Source organism: Papaver somniferum, chromosome 2, assembly GCF_003573695.1.
Source record: "Papaver somniferum cultivar HN1 chromosome 2, ASM357369v1, whole genome shotgun sequence".
Classification (NCBI taxonomy): Eukaryota; Viridiplantae; Streptophyta; class Magnoliopsida; order Ranunculales; family Papaveraceae; genus Papaver; species Papaver somniferum.
This window is the reverse complement of record NC_039359.1, coordinates 84,356,211-84,373,901: the sequence shown is the minus strand read 5'-3', so window position 1 is coordinate 84,373,901 and position 17,691 is coordinate 84,356,211. Positions and strand designations below refer to the sequence as shown.

Below are 17,691 nucleotides of genomic sequence, written 5' to 3'. Positions count from 1 at the left end.
CATCCATTTTTTTAATCCCACCATTTACTTTATGCATTTCATGTATCCTCGGAGTCAAAGCATTGTTATATTTCTATATGGATTATCTTAAGAGTTCCAATAAATCTCCATTGTACCTACTACATAAGATTGAAGATATTTTTGTCGGTGATTGTTCACCGACTTTCTTTAACATTTCATCCATGTGTTTAATTCCACCATCTGTGAAGGTTTATATAAACCAGAAAAGAAACAACGAGATGAACAAGACTACAAGAAGAAACGAGAATAATTGCTAAACTTTTCTGTGTGTTTCATTCTCAAAGAAAATCCTATATAAAGGAGTGGGATTACAAACAATAAGATATGAAAATATCTAACACAGGAAATAATCTTCTCAAAACAAGGAAGTGAATATTTACAAAATATTTACAAAATATTTACAAGAATATACATCCAATACCCCCCCTCAAGTTGGAGCATGAAGAGTCGAAATGCCCAGCTTGAAAAGAAGATTTTGAAACTGCTGACGCCCTAAAGCTTTAGTCAACATGTCTGCTAGTTGAGAAGCAGTATGAATATAAGATGGAAAAATGGTACCTCGAAGTATTTCATCACGCACAAAATGACAATCAATCTCAATATGCTTCGTACACTCATGAAAAACAGGATTATTAGCAATATGTAACGCAGCTTGACTATCACAATGAAGCAAAACTGGTTTGGGATGTCTTATACCGAAATTGCGCAGCAAACCTTTTAACCATATGATATCACAAGTTGTGGAAGCCAAAGCAAGATATTCTGCTTCGGCGGAGGAGCGAGAAACTGTAGTTTGTTTCTTTGTTTTCCAAGATATAGCAGAACCTCCAAGAAAAATAAAATGCGCCGTGAGAGAACGACGACTTATTGGACAACTATCCCAATCTGCATCACAATAAGCATCAAGAACTAAATCTGAATCAGCTCGAAGTAAAATACCTTGCCCAGGGCTAGATTTCAAATAGCGCACAACCCGGATTGCAGCATCCCAGTAAGATTCAGTTGGATGTTGTAAGAACTGAGACAAAATATGAACAGAGTAACATAGATCTGTCCGTGTGATATTTTAAATAAATTAGTCTCCCCACTAGGCTTCGATACCGAGCAGGATCAGGCATAAGTGCGTCTGAAGCAAGAGCTAGCTGATGGTTCTCCTCCATTGGAGTACTAGCTGGTTTGAAACAAGAAGACCTGTTTCTATTAGGATATCTAGAGCATATTTACGTTGGCAGAGAAAAATACCTTTGGAACTCCTAGCCACCTCAATACCAAGAAAATACTTTATCTTTCCCAAATCCTTCATATGAAAGCATTTACTGAGATAGGTTTGAAATTCACAAATAGCAGCTTTATTGTTGCCAGCTATAAAAAGATCATCCACATATACGAGAATATACATAATAGTATTGCCTTGTCGATAGAGAAATAATGAATGATCCGAGGCACTAGTAGAGAAACCATAGCTACGTAACGCAGTTGCTAGCTTTGCGTACCAACACCGGGGAGCCTGACGCAATCCATATAAGGACTTACGAAGTTTACACACTTTGCTAGATAATCCATTACTGAAACCAGGAGGAAGCCTCATAAATACTTCTTCATTTAAATCACCATGAAGGAACGCATTGTGGACATCCATTTGACCAACTCCCAGTTATTAATTGCAGCAACTTCCAAAAGAGTGCGTACCGTAACCATTTTGACTGTAGGGGCAAAAGTTTCCGTGAAATCAATACCTTCATTTTGATGATTACCGAAAACTACCAATCTTGTTTTATAGCGTTCAACAGAGCCATCAGATTTCCTCTTAATCCGGAAGACCCACATGCAACCAATTGCTCGTTTGTGGGCAGGTAAATCTTCAATTGTCCATGTATCATTGGAGATTAGAGCATCAATTTCTTTCTGCATTGCTTGATGCCATCTTGGATCTGTCATGGCTTCCTTAAATGATTTGGGTTCAACGTCATTGGAAATAGCTGCAATAAAAGCACGATGTACAACAGAAAAAGCATCACAGTTCACATAATGTGTTATAGGATAGGGAGTACCTGAGGTCTTGAATGGTATGGGTGAAGCTTCAGAGGAAACTAATGTTGTGTTAGTCGTTTTTAAAACCCCTTGCCACACAAAATCTTTATGTCTAATATTCTCAAACTTTGTACGTTTTCCCCGTCCCAATTCCGCATCTACAACTGTACGGCGATGAGCTTCACCAACTTCAGTCACGGTGGAAGAAGAAGGGATAGACTCTGTACGCACAGCAGGATCAACAATGGATTCGACAGAAACAGGCTCCAGCTGAGGATGTATCTGATCAGAGACGTCATCTGAGACGTGTACTGGGTCAATGTTTCGAGAGATCAGTGAACTGCCTGCAACGTTCGGAGCAGTTGCAATACTATCAGGTGAAGAAACAGCGGAATAATGACTATCCGAGACAAGCGAATCATCGGCTGTAAGGGGATCTCCAGACATGTCTCTGGACATTGGTGCAGCAGTGGTGTCAAGATATAATGAGTGCAGAAGCAGAAGTTCAGTGTCATCACCTAGCGTAAAATTGTCTTCGATAAAGTGCACATCTCGTGACTGGAAGTATTGACCCGTGTCTAGATCAAACAAATTCCAAGCCTTCTTTCCGAATGGATAACCAAGAAATATACATCGTCGACTTCTACCGTCAAATTTATCGCAAGGATTAAGATTCTTCGCATAACAAAGACAACCAAACACTCTGAGAGAGTTAAGAGTCGGGGCTGAGCCATAGATAAGGTCGTACGGTGTCTTGAAATTGAGAATACGAGATGGAGTTCTATTAATTAGATATGCAGCGGTTAATACGCACTCCCCCCAAAAATCGATTGGTAGGCAAGCTTGAAAACGAAGTGCACGAGCAACATTGAGAATATGACGATGTTTCCTTTCTACCCTAGCATTTTGCTGTGGTGTCTTAACAACGAAGTTTGATGAACAATACCATTTTTGCGAAAGTAGTAAATAAGACCTTTAAACTCAGTTCCATTATCGATGCGTAGAATTTTAACCTTTTTGGTAAACTGGCGTTCAATAAGTGCAAAAAAATTGAGTAACAAGGTAGGTACCTCATCTTTGGTTTTCATCAGATACACCCAAGCACATCTAGAAAAATCATCCACAATAGTTAAAAAATATCTCGAGTTACAGGAACGATTAGCGTGATAGGGACCCCAAACGTCGCAATGAATTAACTCAAATAAATCAACTGCCTTATTATCACTCAACGGAAAAGAAGTACGAGTTTGTTTTGCTCTGTGGAAAACTTCACAGTCATGAAAATCTAACGAATTATCAACACGACCAACTTGAGGAAGAGACTTCAACACTTGAATAGGAGGATGACCAAGACGTCTGTGCCATAATGCCGTAGTAGCTTTTTTTAACACAACATTAACACGAGCTGGTTCCCCTGGCAGCAGGTAGTAAAGCCCATCCATGAGCTTACCCATACCAATCGTCGTCCTCAGAGTATGGTCCTGGAAAACACAGTCAAAGTTAGTGAAATGAACACTAATGTTATGCTGCTGTGCATGAGTAGCATGCGAAGGAGAAAAGAATGGAGAGACAGAGAGGATATTGCAGTGGAAATCTGGTACGAACAGCACGTTGTGCAAAGTAAGAAAGCTGTTCAACTGCACGGTTCCACTTTTGGTCGCCTGTGTACTTACACCATTAGGCAGACCAACCTGAATAGGATTAATGATACGACAAGATTCAAAGAGAGTTTCATCACAACACACATGATTGGAGGCGCCTGTGTCAATAATCCAGGTACAACAACCCTTACCAGTTAAGCGAACGGAAGTTTGAGGTGTTGGCGTCTCACTGGCAATAGCATTCACTTTGGGGGACGGTTGATTGCGGAAAGGTGGTAACTCAGGGTTGAGATGACCCGCAGGTGGACGCTTTGGCTGGCGATTATCTGGATAGCCATGTTTCGCTCAACAACGATCCTCCAGATGTCCGTTATTACCGCAATAAGTGCACTTCAATGGAGGTCTCCCCCCCTTGTTTTCGATCATTGTGGATTATTTTCATGATCAAGAAAGGACATTGGAGTTACGAGATCCTCCTTTGGTTGAGTATATGCCTTGACTTCTTCCTCTTGTATGAGACGAGAGTATACAGTGTGCAGAGATGGAAGAGGTTCGGTACCCAGAATACTAGAACGAACGTTACCATAATAAGGTACGAGACCCATTAACAGTTCACATACCTGATCATTATTACGCCGAGTACGAAGTGTAGCGTTCAAACCACAAGTACAGCCGGAGCATTGACATGACAGTAAGGCATCAAAATCATTGATATCATCCCAGAGTTTCTTCATCTTCCCATAATATTCTTGAATGGATTCTCCATCCTTTTGTTTGCAACTAGCGACATCAGATTTGAGCTGAAAATTTTTGATTCCATTACCGAGAGAAAAACGAAGACGAATATCTTCCCATAAATCAAAAGCCGTATCCCGGTAAGAGATTGAGGATCGAAGAACTGGATCAATGGTATTAAAAATCCAGGAAACGATCATATAGTTGACCGTCCACCAATCTTCCAGGTCAGAAGAGTCAGCAGAGGGTTTTGAGATTTTACCGTTAATGAATCCAAGTTTACGTTTCACACCCAGAGAGATACGAAAACCTTTAGCCCATTCTTCATAGTTGGATCCTTTGAGAACTACATGTGTGATAATAGTACCTGGTCCATCGTTTGAAGCCAGAGCGTATATGGAAGGCTGAGTTTTAGGTAAAGAAGAAGATGAAGGTGGGATCAAGACTTCAGACATAGTTATAACCAGACTCAAGATACCATGAAGGTTTATATAAACCAAAAAAGAAACAACGATATGAACAAGACTACAAGAAGAAACGAGAATAATTGCTAAACTTTTCTGTGTGTTTCATTCTCAAAGAAACTTCTATATAAAGGAGTGGGATTACAAACAATAAGATATGAAAATATCTAACACAGGAAATAATCTTCTCAAAACAAGGAAGTGAATATTTACAAAATATTTACAAGAATATACATCCAATAATCTGCTTAAACATTTCATGTATCATTAGAGTCAAAGCATTATTAGATTTTTGTATTCAAACCCATACTTTAGAAGATATAATTTAGATGTTTTATAGATGGAAGTATCATTAGAAACCTTAAAAAGTTTAAGATTTCTAGATAGATTAGTTTCAAACCCTAGATTAGAAGGAGAAATGCGAATTCCATTGACATGATTGACACAATGAGTATATATGTTGAGATCCATTGAGCAATTTGATACAGAAGAAACAGTGAGTTTGAAGAGAAAAATGATTTTTTTTAAGGTTCCCGTTTTGTACTACTGACAAGTGGTTGAAGTTGGAACTAGAGATCCTTCATCCGAGTCGGTGAACTTCCCTAAGTTGTTAAGGTTTCGTAGTCTCGGGCTTCACTTCACTGACCATTTTGATGCTAGACCAAGATATGTTATTGATAGCAAACACCATGGGGGTTGGAAATCTCTTTCAAAATGAAAGACTTGATCAAATTTGATTAATTGGGGAAATTTTTATGGCAATCAACAAAACAAATATTTTTTGAGTTAGGTGGACGGGAAAATGAGATTTTACACTATGGGAAAACACTGGGCGGGGATGGTTGAACACGCGAACGAAGTGTGGACGCTGGCGGGTGTGGTAAAACTGCTGGTGGTTGTGGAAGAAATGCTGGCGTGCGTGGTAAAACCGTTGGCGGATAAACTACGACGGCCAATGATTATTTTTAAATGATCAACGAAACGGCTAGTTTCTACCACCATAAATACAAACCGAGTTTGATCTCACAAAATTAACAACAATCTTTCATCCGATCAATCTTTTTCTAATTTCAATTGTTTTCGATTTTCAACCATGAATCCTGATTTTGGTTCTTCTGAGGAAGATATGGATATGGTTGCAATATTGTATGAAGAAGAGAAAGAAATTTATATGGAGTTTTTGCGTCAAATATATGAAGACACAATTCAAAATAAAAGGAGGCGAAATTTTATGTTGCAATTACAAACATGGATGATACCAAATCCATTAGATCCACCAGAAGTTATGACTAGAAAATGGACGTGGCGAGATCGACATTTTTACCACGATAAGGTGATGCATGATTATTTTAATCATGATTATATCTATTTCGATGAATATTTTCAGCGCAAGATTTCGTATGGGTTGTAATTTGACGCAAAGGATTATTGCTGATATTTGTCACGTACAACCTTTATTTAATTACCAGTATGATGCACTACAAGTACGAGGCTTTAGTCGCGAACACAAGGTCATTGCGGTCCTATGTATACTATATTACGGGGTGCCAGCGGATTCCACAGATGATTACATCCGCATTGGGAAAACAAGCGCCTTTAGGTATCTCAAATAGTTTTGCAAAATAATAGTTGAGCATTTTGGTCCAACTTTTTTTTAAGAAAGCTTAATCATGAAGATGTTGAAAGAATCACTTTCGAAAACACCACGAGGGGTTTTCCAGGATTGCTAGGTAGTCTTGACTGCATGCACTAGATACGCCATTCGTGTCCGGTTGAATGGGCAAGCCAATATAGGGTCATTATCCAAAACCAACTGTAATTTTGGAATCTTCAGCTACTTATAATTGTTAGTTTTGGCATGCTATTTTTAGACTCCCGGGTTCAAATAACGATCTCAACGTTTTGTATAAGTCACCATTGTTTGAAGATCTTAAGCATGGGATCACGCCGCATTGTAATTTCACTATCAAATGTCATGACTACACTCAGATTTATTATCTAGCAGGCGGAATCTATCCAGAGTGGTAAACTATGGTTCAAGCTTATAGACAGACATGTTTTGGACCGATGACGGAGAAGGATAAGAAGTACTTTAACACCCAACAAATGAAATGCAGAACGGTCGAGATTTTAGCATAATGAAAAGGAAGTTCTTTATCATAGCTGGTCTGACGTGCTTTTTGATCTTCAAGAAATGAACAAAATTATGCTCACTTGCATCATTCTGCATAGCATGGTTATCGAAGAAACCAGAAGTAACCCAACCTGGACTATTTTTCCAGATGAAGATTTGAGGTCGAGGCTTGTGGTGAGGCATGGTAGTCCGGCAAGAGAATATAGACTTACCACTGACAAAATCCAAAATCGAGGACTCTATGGATAATTAAGAGAAGATCTAACTAAGTACCTTTGGTATTTAAAAGGATCAAGAGATGATGCGCGGGGTCGAGGCAGAGACAGATAGATATTATTTTTCAATTTAGTGGTGTTTATTTTATTTAATGTGTTATATAATTTAAAATTGTTTGTTTTTCAATTTAATGATTTTTATTTTCATGCAGTAAGACTAAACTTAAAATTAAAAATAACACAATTATATTAAAAGTAATTTTAACCAAACCATTACATCTAAATTAAACTTAACTACTGAACAAGAATTAAAATCAGTTACATCTAATCAAGACGATATTCATCTTCGTCTTCTTACGAGGCATCATGGACATCGGCATCATATTCTTCCACATTCTCATACTGTTCAATTTGTTGTGGGACTTGTTGTTCTTCCATATCCATTTGCTTAGTCCATAATCAAGTTGTCTTGCATTCATTGTTGAAGTGTTCAAGGAGAGTAGCTTGTTTATCTTATAATCCATGTAGTATTTTATTCGCGGAAGGAGAATTTTTCGAAGTTGCTTTATATCAACGTCACGGTCCATAGTTCTATCTGCTATTATGTTCATCTCAAATTCCTTGTGCTCTGTATAGTTGAACTCGTTTGAACCTCCTTCTAATATTTCCCATTGGGCTTCGTCTCTCGCTGCTTTTCTAGCTCTCTGACCCGCTCCTCTTCTTCTCTTGGTGTTAACGGCTAGAAGTTTATGCTTATTAAGGTTGGCACTAACCAATCTAAGGGGATGGGAACATCTTGGTTATAGGAGTTGAGGAACCAATCTGATTAGATGGAAACATCTAAAGAGTCTATTCATAAAAGCACAGAGCTCCGGTGTTAGAATTAAAAAAAACATGGTAGTTTCGACATATCTCGTTGAATCCTAATCCTTCTGTTTTTATTTTTTAAATGATTTGGTGGGGCACACGATTCAAGTTGTTACCATTGCTAGGGTGGAATAGAGTGATTGAGATACCAACAACAAAAAATAAAAAATGAAAATAAAAAAAATAAAAATAAAAATAAAAAAATAATAAAAAAGACCATTAGACCAACCAGAATATATTCAATAAAGTCGACCACTGGTGCCCTTGTATATGCCAGTTGTGTTGACTTAGATTTAGGTTTATCGACCACTGGTCCCCTTGTATATGCCAGATATGTTGATATTAGTCAGATCGGTATCTCAGTCCATTAGGATAGGTTCACCTTGGCAGAGGCCTTTAGACAGATATGGGAAACACCGTTCACTTTTAACCATCTCTTTATCCATGTTCTTAATATTTCCATGTGATTGGTTGACTCCGGTTATGATGTACAGAAACTATCTGAGTAAAGCTCTGTCACTTATATATGAATTTTAGTATGCTGAGTGCAAACTCGTGTACATCAATTGGAATTTCGCGTCAGGGTACTTCCTCTTATAGTCAATGATTGTATGCCAACCAAGGAGATTCTTTAGTGCCTTCCAAGGTTCTGCGTAGATAGCTAGGGTCTGGAGTAAATATTTTGTGGGTACACCTTTGGTAAACCCTCCGGAGACAACACTCCGCCACTAGGGCCATCTAGCAGTTTAACGGCTTGTTGCAGTGCTAAGTGTAGTCATTTTTATTTTCTAGATTTGCTCGAGGACTAGCAAATAATAAGTTTGTGGGTATTTGATAGACACATTTTTGTGTCTACGTTGTCCTTAATTTCATGTATTGTTGGTACTCGATTTTTTGTACTTATTATGGTATTTTATGTGTTTTTAGGTATTTTTGGAAATAAACATTCTTGGAAAAATCGGCTCGAAAAGTCGTCTAAAGCACCAGAAGGAACATGTTATTTAGACTCTCACTTGTGGATAAGGGGCGTCCAAATGATAAGGGGTACCCAAAGGATATTTGCACCCAAGCAGCTGTCAGAGACACCCCTCATGGCATCTGCTATTCGCACCCCAGGACCGGATAGGGGACACCCATCTTCTTCTTCACGGGAAAGATATTTGGCGGGAAAAGAAATCTCAACTGTGTGAGATTCTGGTCATGATATTATGGGGATATTTGTGTCTTTAAGACTTGATTATCTTTTTTTTACTATGATAGTAAGATTTTGTACGTGTCTTGAATGGAAGGAAATCGTATACTTTTGGATATTTTCGAAAACAGGGAAGGAATTATTCACGGAATTAATTGAAGATATTCTCTTCATTATTTGGCTCAATTAAATGAGAAGATTTGGATATACCATACAACTCAGAAGACGTGTGAAAATGGAGAGGAAATACTCCAGTGAAATACTTTCATTAACTGCAAAGATATTTTGGAGTAATTGAGATGATTGTCGACCTAAGATTGGCTTCACAGTATAAATAAGAGTTTCTTGGGTATCAATGAGGAGATAGAGAGTTTGGGAGAGTTACAGAGCATCACAGAGCCGAAAAATCGAGTTGCAGAGAACACCATTTCTGCTGCTGCAGAACTGAAGAACACGAAGAACAGACTCACGAAGACAGTCGTTTATCAACAGTGATAACGACACATAGGCGGGGGTCGTAGAAGCTGAACAGCGACAGTTGGCTTTTATCGTTTTATGTAACAGTGTTTTGCAACAATTAAAATGTTGCAAACACCCGATTTTTAATAGTTTTTCTCCAATTCATCATTTGTAAACACTTTGAGCAATGAAATCAACTTTTGAGCGCGTTTCCACAATGATGAGCTAAACCCAATCCTTGGGGCTATGGAGGAAGCCGTTGTTTCGGTAAAAGTGATATATTTTTATTAATTAATTACAACAACTCTATTATGATTTTTGCATTGAACTAAAAATTGTTTATATGATTTTGATTAGTTAGGTGTATTTTCTCTTGATAGAATATGCTTGATTTAGGGTTTTGATATTCTATACTTGGATTAACATCTATTCTTTTGTAAATCTACATGTCTAGGCAATACTATTAGAATCAATTTGAATGTTGAGTTGCATAATTATTGTTTTATTGAATCACTAATATCAACCAATGGTGGAATCCTAGTCCCACTCTCTCCATAATTTTCACAATATTTTTTAATTTAGTTCGCTATTTTTATTTATTAAAAAATATAAAAATCCGCTTTCACAAGTCTTGAACGAATCATATTACTACAACAACTTTGAAATACATTACGGTGCTGGCATGGCTTGCACATGCTCTTGGCGTGTCTAATTAGGGTTTGGTGCCGTTACCAAAGAATTTGCATAGCTAAGTGTATGTCGTGGCTAAAGAGTTGGCAGTGTAGCCAAAGGTTGCCAAAATTAGTTTGGTTTAGTGGCGAGCTTGTACGGTTGAGATTTGCATCTCAGAAGGAAGGATAGCCTTTTATTGTTGCAACCCTCCTTTTTGGCAGCCAGCGGCATGGAGGAATGTTCGGCATGGCTTAGGGATTTGGCACCGTGGCCAAATTAGGGTTTTGGCACCGTGGCCAAGAGTTGGCACCGAAGCCAAGATATTGGCAAAAGTCGTTTGGTGGCAAGTTTGTATGGCTGAGATCTGCATCTCAGGAGGAAGGATAGCCGTTAATTGTTGCAACCTTCCATTTGGAAGCCAGCGGCATGGACGGCATGGCTTTGGCGTGGCCAAATTAGGGCTTTGGCACCGTGGATAAATTAGGGTTTTGGCACCGTGGCCAAGAGCTGGCACCGTAGCCAAGAGAATGCCACAAGTCGTTTGGTGGCAAGTTTGTACGGCTCAGATCTGCATATCAGTAGGAAGGATAGACGTTGATTGTTGCAACCTTCCATTTGGCAGCCAGCGGTATGGTTGCATGGCCGACATGGCTTTGGCGTGAAGTGGAGCCGTTGGCAGTGTGCGTCTTGGAAGAGAGACGTCGGCAGCGTGCAGCTTGGAAGGGAGTCGCTTTCGGCTTGGAAGAGAAGCGCTTGCGGATTGTAAGGGAATCGCTTGCGGCTTGGAAGGGAACCGCTGGCAGCATGCGTCTTTGTCTAAATTAGTGTTTGACATGCTAAAACCCTAATTAGCGCCCTTTACTAGAACGCTGTAGAATTCCTGTATGGACTCAGATTTTGACGGTCTGCCCCTCCATTCTAATCGGAAAAGAATTCTTTATCTCCCCTCTCGGGAATATTTAGGTTTTGGTCTCGTTTAGGGGGTGAAAACAGCCCGACAGTAAAACTCAAGAGGAATTCAGGAGGGATGGCGGCATGGCCAAAGTTAGTTTTTGGTGGAACAAGCCAAATAATTTAGCGTTGTGGCCAAAAAGGTCGTCACAAGTCTTTTAGTTCGGTGGCGGACTTGGACGGCTGAGATTTGCATCTCAGGAGGAAGGGTAGCCGTTGATTCCGTTTGGCAACCAGCAGCATGGAGGCGTGGACGGCATGGCTTTGGCATGTTTTTAGGCGCGGCCAAATTAGGGTTTAGGCATAAACCTTGGAATTTGGCATTGGGCCATAAGTTTCCACGCGTTTGGTGGCGAACTTGTACTGCTGAGATTTGCATCTCAGAGGGAAGGGTAGCCGTTGATTGTTGCAACCCTTCGTTTGGCATCCAGCGGCATGGAGGCATGGCCGGCATGGCTTTGGCATGTTTTAGGCGCGGCCAAATTAGGGTTTTGGCATAAATCGTGGAATTTGGCATTGGGCCAGAAGTTGCCACGCTTTTGGTGGCGAACTTGTACGGCAGAGATTTGCATCTCAGAGGGAAGGGTGGTCGTTGATTGTTGCAACCTTCCGTTTTGGCAGCCAGCGGCATGGAGGCATGGCCGGCATGGCTTTGGCATGTCGTTGGCACGGCGGTGCGGCTGGCATGGTTGGGCCTTTGGCGCGTGAGGTGTGGCTGGCATGGTTGGCGTGCCGTTGGAACGGTGGTGCGGCTGGCATAGTTGGCATGCCTTTGGCGCGGAGGTGTGGATGGCATGGTTGGCATGCCGTTGGCACGGTGGTGCGGCTGGCATGGTTGGCATGCCTTTGGAGGAGAGGTGTGGGTGACATGGATGACATGGTTGGCATGCCGTTGGAATGGTGGTGCGGCTGGCATGGATGACATGGTTGGCATGCCGTTGGCATGCCGTTGGAACGATGGTGCGGATGGCATGGTTGGCATGCCTTTGGAACGGAGATGTGGCTGGCATGGTTGGCATGACGTTAACACGGTGGTGAGGATAACATGGTTGGCATGCCTTTGGCGCGGAGGTTTGGCTGGCATGGTTGGCATGTCGTTGGCACGGTGGTGCGGCTGGCATGGCTTTGGCGCGGTGATGCGGCTGGCATGGTTGGCATGCCTTTGGCGCGGAGATGTGGTTGGCATGGCATGCCATTGGCACGGTGGTGTGACTGGAATGGCTGGCATGCGGCGCGGAGATGTGGCTGGCATGGAATGCCATTGGCACGGTGGTGCGGCTGGCATGGTTGGCATGCCTTTGGCGCAGAGATGTGGCTAACATGGCATGACATTGGAACGATGGTGCGGCTGGCATGGTTGGCATGCCTTTGGCACGGAGATGTGGCTGTCATGGCATGCCATTGGCACGGTGGTGCGGCTGGCATGGTTGGCATGCCTTTGGCACGGAGATGTGGCTGGCATGGCATGTCATTGGCACGGTGGTGCGACTGACATGGTTGGCATGCCTTTGGCGCGGAGATGTGGCTGGCATGGCATGCCATTGGCACTGTGGTGTGGCTGGCATGGCATGCCATTGGCACTGTGGTGCGGCTGGCATGGTTGGCATGCCTTTGGCGCGGAGATATGGCTATTAGGGTTTAGCGTGTCGAAACCCTAGTTTAAATTATGTGGCACGCGTGATTGGCGCGTTTGGATAGCATGCGCGGCTGGCATGTACAGAGATGATGCCAGTCAGTACCGAAGGCTCTGCCGTGGTGCATGGCATATAAAAAGGTACCCCGGTAATTTTACGAAGTCATGTTGAATGGTTCAATAAATGTGCTAGTGGCGACATTATTACTCAAGTGTGACGTCACTGTCTGACTAAGGTTTTACAATTTTAACCCTAAGCTAAAAACCACCATCAACACTATGAAGATCTATTGGATGACCAATTCAAACTTGTGGTGGGAATTCTGGTGGAACCGATCTTAGCTTATGTTGAAAGTCAAGGTAGAACCGATCCCTACATATATTGGAAGACTTGGTAAAACAGATTCCTACCTATGTTGAGAATCATGGTAGAACCGGTCCCAAGAGAAAAACACATTTTCAACATTTACATATTACTTTACGGTTTCGTGTGAGTTTGGAATTAGGGTTTGCTAAATAGGAAAAGTCGATTTCGACATAATTTGAACATATACATTATTCTTATCGTTAATTGTTTCAAAATATTCCTTGATACTCAAGGTGATCCCAAACTAAAATATTAAGAATCTTTTAATTAAGATTTTCGAATAATATGTTTTTGATTTTCCAACAATCAAAACATATTTCTTGAAAATATATATTAGTTAAGTGATAAACTCAAAGAACTCATGACTTCTTTTTTTGTGTGGTTGTCGATCACTTTTCAAAGGTAGCAAACTTTGTTCCTTGCAAGAAGACTATGGATGTCGTGAGTACAACAAATATTTTCTTTAGTGAGATAGTTAGTTTACATGGAATCCTCAAGACCATTATTTCTGACAGAGACACTAAGTTATTAAGTTGGTTTTGGAAGACTTTGGACTCGTCTCCGAACCAAACTGCAGTTTAGTAGCACATCTCACCCTCAAACTGGTGGACAAACTGAAGTAGTAAAACGATCATTAGGGAATCTTATTCATTGCTTATCCATAAACAAGCCACGGTAGTAGGATTTATATCTCTCTTAACATGAGTTTTCCTACAATTTAATACTTAATTGATCTACTGGTTATGCACCTTTTAAAATTATTTTTCCCAAGGTTCTTAAACTCATATTGGATCTCGTCTTTTTACCATATCTTCCTGGTTTCAATGTTGCAACTGATTGCATGATCGAGTCCATACAAATGCTACATGAATCTGTAAATAAAAACTTGGAAGATGCTAACGCCAAGTATAAGCTAATTGCTTATCGTCGACATCGTTTTCAGGATTGTGAAGTTGGTGATCAATTTATGGTGTACTTAAGAAATAATCGTTTCCCCAACATGCACCTACAACAAGTCAATGTACAAGAAAATTATCCCTATCTGCATTCTCAACAAGATCACCGACAATGCTTATGTTGTTGGCATCCAAGTTAATATGAACATCTCGTCCACATTCAACGTTAAGGATATTTTCCCTTATTTCCCAGTGACGATGCTTCTCTTCCAACAACGAACTCGGAATCTAGTTCTCTTCAAAAAGGGGGCATGATGTAGGACATCTAAACCAAGTCACCGCGTTTGATATGAAAGTCAAATCTCGTTCTATTTCTAGTATTGTTTCTTAATTTAGGATTTCATTGTTCTAGTTCTTATTAATTTCCTACTATACCTTGATTTCCCTTTTCTAGTTATACTGCTTTTAGGAAATAGTGAAGCATATATAAGAAGGTCTAGTATTATAGAGTTTTTACACATCCAATATTATTATTTTATGCGATTTATTAAAAATATTTTATTTAGTTATTATTGTTCTCTAGTTATGTCTTTGTTTATGCGAATTTATTGATTTTACACAAGTTTTCATTATTTTCTGAAACTTTTATCCAAATTATACGCTTCCGCTACGTTAATATGGCTCAGATGTTATTCCATTGTGGCGCCAATGGTTTGCCATGACACCTAATATGGTAAATGGGTTTGTTTGATATGGTGCACAATAATTGGTATTAGATTGGGCTTTTTTTTTTGTTTCCTTATTATTCTCTCTCTTCTATAATTTTGTTATTTTTTTTATGAAAAATCCTATTATTGGGGCTTTGAGGGGTCTGACTTCGGGGGTTTAAAATGCTAGGTGGAGACTAAATGGTATAGGGGGAGATCAGATTTATGTGAAAGTTCAAAAACACCCTCATATATTTTCATTTAAGACACTTCTACCCTTCCATTAACTGATTAATCTAATCAATAAAAAAAACTGATTTTCATTAAATGTAAAAAAAAAAAACCTATTATAGGGGCTCCAACCAAATGGTTTCAAGGGCTCACAAGATGACAAAAAACGGGTCATGAATTAGTAATCTTAAAAACCCCTTATCCATCATTTTTGTTAATGGATAGAATATCGATTAGATTATGTAAACCAAGTTAGATTTGTGACATGATTAGGCTAATGATTTGATTTACACTTATCGAAATAAAATCAAAAAACATTTTTTTTTTGGGAGTGAAGTAGAAAAAGAAGAAGGGAAGAGATATTGAGGAAAATCTAAAAATTTGGATTTTCTCAATGAAAATGGGTGAATCTAACAAGATTCATGAGATAGGTGAATCCTCATCCTCCAAATCACAAAACAATCCTCCAACTATAAATACTCAATCATTTTTTTCTTGTGATTGATTAAAGTACCTAAAAAATTAGATTTTTTTTGCTTTCAAAAAATTACCAAACCCAGGTCGTAAGTACACCTACGGTGTGAAATATTGATACGACCAAACCGTAAGCTCAATATACGGTATGAAAACTATGCACTCCAAACCGTAGGCTTACCAGTTGGGTGTGGAATTTATGAACTCCACACCGTAAGTGAGTCTACGACTCTACGGTGAAAAACCCAGCCGTACTGCATGGCAGTGTTAAATACTTTTACGGTCTCTTTTTCCCACCGTAGGATACTTAAAACTAGATCACTTTTCACTTCAAAACAAACAAGAGGGAACGGAGAGAATTCCAGACTCAGACGTTGTAGGTTCAGATGATGATGACAAGTCGTTTCGATGAATTATTAAAGCTTCCAGGCGATGAGCTAGAGTAAAAGCCAAGAGGGAGCTGTTTACTTCAGCAACGATAGGAATTTTAGTGTTTATAATTAATGAACCTGCACCCAAAACAAATCCATTCATGTCCCTTGCCACCGCAGCTGCGTAGGAGCAATTGGAAGCCACAGCTGCATCTACATTCACCTTAATGACATTAGGAGGGGGAGGAATCCAACAAGCATCAGTCGGAGTATGCTGGTTATCAGTATGCAGGGACTGAACTTCTTCTAAACCGTCATCCTGGCTCCCTTTGTAAGTGTTGAACCAAAACAATCCATCATTGATAATAGCCTGAATATTGATAGATGCCTTCTCAAAAACAACCTTGTTTCGAGCATTACATATAGCCCGCCAAAGGCAAGCTCCCATGCAAAAACTATCAAACCCATCTTGTTTCGACAGCCAAAACTTACAACAGGCTAACACAGAGCTCTCTGAGATAAAGGAGGTGCTGAAATTTAAGGGAGAAGCAAATAAGATAGCACGGGATACCTGACAATTAACAAATAGATGGTCGTTTGTTTCCACAGCACACCGGCATAAGGGGCAGTCCATTTGCACTCCCTCTATGTGACTGCCAATTTTTGCAAGCACTCCAACACCATTTCGTAGCACTCTCCACAAAAAATTGTGGATTTTTGGGGCAAGAGACTTCACTCCCCAGAAGCGTTTCAATGGGAAATCATTGTCATTGCGAGAGGATGGTTCTGCGGCACTGGAACGAAGGAGTTTCTGAAAAGACTGAGCCGTGTACATCCCATGAGGAGTCAAGGACCAAATCAATTTATCACTGCTTATCCTTGTTAATATAGATCCTTTGTATCTGTTCAGCCACTTCTGGTTCAAAAGTGGCATTAATGAGAGGGATATTCCAGCGTCCTTCACCTGCAATGATCAGGTCCTTAATACTTGAGACACCGTTAGTACCACTTTGAGGAATAGAAGGAGTATAACCTGGTATCGTTGCTACTCAAGCATCAAACCAGACTTTTATAGATTCGCCATTACCGACTGACCACAAACAACCTTCCTTCAGATATTGCCTGCACTCCAGCACAGCAGCCCATGTAGTTGAGCATTTTTTTGAGGCTTACGAGCACTCCAAAAGTTCACATTTTTGAAAAGAGGAGGAGGACTGATGTTTAGATTGAGTTTCTATGATGGGGTTTTTTATTTTTATTTTAATTACTTGTTGTAGTCATGCTTTGTATGCTTGTTTAATGTAAGTGGTGATGAGTAATGGAACATTGGTTGTCAATCTATTTAGTTGTACATGATGACATTTACAGATCCCCAAATCATATGGTTACGGTTTGAATTCCAAACCGTATACACACTCAGAAGAGACTACGGTGTGGAAGTATCATACTACAGTAAGAAACTAAACAAGTTTTTCTTTTCTACGGTGTAAAACCCATACCGTAAGAAAAATCAGATGAACCTACGGTGAGGAAAAATGAGTCTACGGTGTGAGGAAAAATGAATCTACGGTGTTTAAGAGAAAAATATCAGGTGAACCTACGGTGCCGAAAACTTACACCATGTTTGTTTACTCCTGACTCATCTGAGTCGTCTGGATCTGAATCATCTG

At 40.0% G+C, this 17,691-nt stretch overlaps 1 protein-coding gene across 1 annotated transcript; it reads right to left on the bottom strand.

The window, feature by feature from the left end:
* Positions 1–15,980: 15,980 nt before the first annotated feature.
* Positions 15,981–17,167, bottom strand: LOC113351528. The gene is made up of 2 exons (XM_026595494.1): positions 17,117–17,167; positions 15,981–16,985 (listed from the first exon to the last, which is right to left on the bottom strand). The coding sequence occupies exons 1-2, from the start codon at positions 17,165–17,167 to the stop codon at positions 15,981–15,983; spliced, it is 1,056 nt and encodes a 351-aa protein (XP_026451279.1).
* Positions 17,168–17,691: the final 524 nt, after the last annotated feature.

What these genes read in the sequence shown, in the direction of transcription:
- LOC113351528 (XM_026595494.1), bottom strand. Translation starts at nt 17,167, where the DNA reads ATGGGCTGCTGTGCTGGAGTGCAGGCAATATCTGAAGGAAGGTTGTTT. An exon ending in CTGAAGGAAGGTTGTTTGTG is followed by an intron (nt 16,986 to 17,116) that starts GTCAGTCGGTAA and finishes TGATCATTGCAG; the next exon opens with GTGAAGGACGCTGGAATATC.